This window comes from Anarrhichthys ocellatus, unplaced genomic scaffold, assembly GCF_004355925.1.
Source record: "Anarrhichthys ocellatus isolate YVR2014 unplaced genomic scaffold, GSC_Weel_1.0 scaffold14, whole genome shotgun sequence".
Taxonomy (NCBI): domain Eukaryota; kingdom Metazoa; phylum Chordata; class Actinopteri; order Perciformes; family Anarhichadidae; genus Anarrhichthys; species Anarrhichthys ocellatus.
Window position 1 is genome coordinate 8,386,660 of NW_022280044.1, and position 4,525 is coordinate 8,391,184.

The following is a 4,525-nucleotide window of genomic DNA, read 5'->3' on the forward strand; positions in this document are numbered from 1 at the left end:
CCCCCCCCACCCCCCCCCCCCCCCCCCCCCCCCCCCCCCCCCCCCCATCTCTCTCTCAGCTCAGCCAAGCTCATCAGGGGCTCCAGTGTGAAATGATGAATCTGTATTTATGGGGATGGAGTAATTACACAGCTAACCTCTGAGGGAACCCAGGAGGGCCACAGGGCCACCGAGCAGGGCGCAGGGTGCTCAACCTCATTAGCACTGTGAGTGTGTGCATGTGTGAGTGTGAGTGTGTGTGTGTGTGTGAGTGTGTGTGTGTTCAAAGGAGCAGATTGAAACACAGTTGTTTTGATAGTTAAGCCTGTCAATGAGGAACCATCAATCTGCATGCTTCCAATTGATACACTTTTCCACATTAAAATAATCGATTTTCTTGCATTTTATATGTCAAATTAATTATTTCACCCCTTTTTTTAAATTACCAAATGGACTACAACATCGGTGACTTTATACCTAAAGGCCCAGCAGAGTACAGTAGTCCATTCTTCTCAACAAACATCTGTCATTTTCCACTCCACAGCTCCTGTGTGCTCCATATCTCTGCTATCTCTTATCCTCGTCAATCTCTGTCATTACCTCCAGACTCCTTTATCTTCGCTCTGAAAATATGCTCCACTGACTTCCGTCGATAATCACGGACATTCCTCTCGAATGTGGCCGACCATATCGATGCCTCCCGGCCCATCTGCTGGACAGAATGTCCCGGCATACCCTGCGGATCCGCTGTCAGAGCGTTGAGGAAGAATGACACCTAAAATATGCTAGTTGTTGAAATAGCGAAAATAGTTAGTTGTCAAAATTGCAGCAGTTGTTTAAACCGACATACATCATTATTATTATTACTATTATATAGTTACTAATAGTATAAGAATATGTGCACAACAATACGAAACTGTGTGTGCATAGGGACGGAGTGTTTGTTAAATAAAGTCATACTGGCCACAGAAAAAAGCAAATATACACTGCGCACACACACCTTCACACTTGCACACACTTCACAGGTTTTCTGTTGTGTATAGACACAGTGAAGGCTGCAGAAATTAGATCACACACACCAGCACACACACACACACACACACACACACACACACACACACACACACGACCTAGGCTAACCAATGCACTAATCGCCTGCCCCGGGCATAGGAGGAGCTTGGTGCTTAAGTAGGCTGCCAATCAGTCAGTCAGCTCCACATCCAGAAGCTCCCGCGGCCAGATACACGCATCACTCCGCACTCGAGGTGCCAAACTGCGGCTCTGACACAACTCCGGGTCGGTGGAAGTGGGGAAGCTTGACAGTTACTTAAAGGGGGACTCTGGTGATTTAGACACCCCCTTCATCCTCTACTTCTTTCTGGGAATTGCTACTTTCTCTTTTTTTTTTTCTTCTTCATTCCTGCCTCCTCTTGCTGTTGTGTGACTTTGGCTTTAAGAGAGATTTACAGTACGCGCTTTTCCGGACATGTCTTTCCCTCAGCTGGGGTACCCCCAGTTCCTCAGTGCCTCCCACGAGGTGTACGGGGGCGAGCGGCCGGCCTCTGCCCGGGAAGGAGGCACTGAATGCGGCGTGAGCTCGTCCGCTACCGCCGCGGCTGTCGGCTCCATGCTGGGGATGTACGGGAGCCCATGGGCGGCTCACAACTACAGTGCCTTTCTGCCGTACAGCGGAGCCGCAGACCTCGCCCTCATATCCCAGATGGTGAGAATTGATACTTGTTCAGACTGAAGCAGTTCAGGTGTTAATATACTTTTTGTTGTCTTGCTGAGAGTTGTCAATTGCAAACTAATGCGCTATTTTCCAAAAGTGTGCAGTGACTAAGATATTCAAATACAGATCATTCTTTTTTTCTGGGATGTTTGTGGCTGAACAATTGTAAATAAATATGAATTAAATTAAGTCCAAACCGTCCACTGTCAGTTCATATTTCATTATCTTTATACTTAAATGTTTAATATGTGTATATAGGTTCTGAATGGCAAATTATTGAATCATCACACATAAGAGAACTCATCTCTTAGGTTAAAATTAAATTTCGTAATTGTCAGTTCAGATTTTTTGGGTGTAAATTATGGATATTTGAAGGAACAATCTAATTTAGACGTAACCTACTGTATATGTAAGACAGCGTTTATTATTTAGGAAAAAACACAATTAATTATTAATAATGAAACGTCATGTTCAGAGAACGTTTGGAAATAAATTATATTCCTAATTTCAATTAAATCGAAATAATGATTCAAATGTTTAGATGTAATTTATAAAAGACAACCACTTTATAAAAAAAACGATTGTCAAACAAATAATTGATATTGGTTATTTTCTAAATTCATGATATAATTCCTAAATTTCCTGCGTATTTGTCAAACTGACAGGACGTTGGAACTTTTCAAAACTTTATTGCTGCACAAATAATAATTCAAATGTTATTTATTTTTGTCTCTGAACTTGGTGAGCAAATCATTTTCAAGACAAGTAGCTCAACAAGTTGTCCTCTCTCTCTCTCTCTCTCTCTCTCTCTCTCTCTCTCTCTCTCTCTCTCTCTCTCTCTCTCTCTCTCTCTCTCTCTCTCTCTCTCTCTCCCCCCAATAACATTTCAGGGCTCCCAGTATGAGCTGAAGGACAGCCCGGGGTCCCACCCTGCCTCTCTGCCGGTCCACGCCGCTCAAGGCTTCTACTCATATGGCCAGTACCCGTACGGGGACCCGTCAAGGGCCAAGACGGCCACCCGGGAGACCACCAGCACCCTGAAGGCCTGGCTGCAGGAGCACCAGAAGAACCCCTACCCCACCAAAGGAGAGAAGATCATGCTTGCTATCATTACTAGGATGACACTCACACAGGTGGGCAGTGCTTCAGCTGTGGATTAGGATAACACATTTGCTTGTTTTTTCAAAAGTGAAGTACTTATCACTTCCTGTAAGAGCAATAGATAATCTAATTGTTACATTATTTAATATGATAATCCAGCTGTGTGACTGACTGATAGCCCACTTGAATAAAGTCACACTTCCTCCCCGAGAGAGACAAGTCTCCAGATATTTCTGATTTCAAAGCTCCTTTAATGATAACGAAGAATTATGACGAATAATAATGAGGATTTTTACATATTTAATCATTTCATATTTCTAGTCGGCAGCCCCGTGTTTTCAAAGGAACCGTGATTTTATTCTGTTTTATAATAAGTGAAATAAAAAAAACGTTTCCTTCTCCCAGGTGTCGACGTGGTTCGCGAACGCCCGCAGACGCCTGAAGAAGGAGAACAAGGTGACCTGGGGCCGCAGCGCCGAGGACCGGGACGGCCGCATCTTCAGCAGCGACAACGAGGACGAGCCAGGCAAGAACGGCAGCGATGACGAAGACGAAGAGGAGGAGATCGATTTGGAAACTGTCGATATCGAGAGACCCGAGGAGCAGCAAGCAAGGGAGCAAGGCTCCGGGAAGGGAGAGGGAGAAGGAGAAGGGGAGGGAGAGAGTGAGGGAGAGGGAGAGGCAGGCCTGGCCGACAGAGAGCAGGCCTCGGAGCCGAAGAGCTCAGAGAGTAGCAGGACGCTTTCTGTGGAGGGCCTGCGAGGGGTGGAGGCGGCTATTTCTCTCAACAGACCGCCTGTTGTCAAACTCGCAGTGGATCATTCTCCCAGCAGACAGGAGTGCCAGAGACCACCGCAGAGCAAACCCAAAATCTGGTCCCTGGCTGAGACCGCCACGGCCCCGGACAGCTCTCACAGACCTTCCCCCGCGGCCCACGCGCACCACCCGGCTTTGGCCTCCGTCGGCCACCCGGCCTTACTCCCGGGTCATGGGATTTACACATGCCAGATTGGCAAACTGCACAACTGGGCCAACGCGGCTTTTCTGAACGCCAACTCGCTTTTGAACATGCGGTCGCTCCTCGGAGGGGCGCCGGCCGGACACCTGCCTCTCCACGGCGCGGTTCCGGTTGCGCGTCATGACGCACGGCCGGCGGCGGCGGGGCCCGGAACATCGGGGACGGAGGATGACAGTGATGTGGAGTCGTCGGGAAGCTTCAGTCCAAAAAGAGATGGTATGGACAACATTAGATTGTTCAACCCTGTGTAATTAATATGTTTACTGAACGAGCGTCAGGACTGTGAAGCATATGTCACCAAGAACTGATCCAAAATAATTATCTTTATCACAGTACAAAGGGGAATTTTGAAGATAATTCTCACTAATAAATTGCTATTTATTTGGTCTTGTTTTTCGTTTTACAGACGAGGAGAGCGACCACAGGCCTGATTCCCGGAAGTCCCCATTCCAGCTGATCACTGACAGGTAACCTCGTGCATTTGAAATCAATTTGGCATCGCGACATTATCAACCTCAATTTCTCTCCACATGTCCTCTGCTAAATGAACCTTAAAGCAGAGGTAAACACTGTTACACCTGACTGGGCTGAAGGCAGACCTCAGCACATAAATCATGTGATTGAGTCCCCACTTTAACGCCTCGTCAGGCAGCGGTAATATACCCTGCCCCCCCCCCCCCCCCCCCCCCCCCCCC

At 47.3% G+C, this 4,525-nt stretch overlaps 1 protein-coding gene across 1 annotated transcript in view; it reads left to right on the forward strand.

The window, feature by feature from the left end:
* Positions 1 to 1,186: 1,186 nt before the first annotated feature.
* irx1b (iroquois homeobox 1b) overlaps positions 1,187 to 4,525 on the forward strand; it is a 5,713-nt gene continuing 2,374 nt past the window's right edge. The window contains exons 1-4 of the mRNA XM_031853930.1: positions 1,187 to 1,702; positions 2,602 to 2,844; positions 3,218 to 4,046; positions 4,237 to 4,297. Coding sequence (XP_031709790.1) covers positions 1,466 to 1,702; positions 2,602 to 2,844; positions 3,218 to 4,046; positions 4,237 to 4,297 — 1,370 coding nt within the window. The 5' untranslated portion in view covers positions 1,187 to 1,465. The remainder of the gene's footprint in view (positions 1,703 to 2,601; positions 2,845 to 3,217; positions 4,047 to 4,236; positions 4,298 to 4,525) is intronic.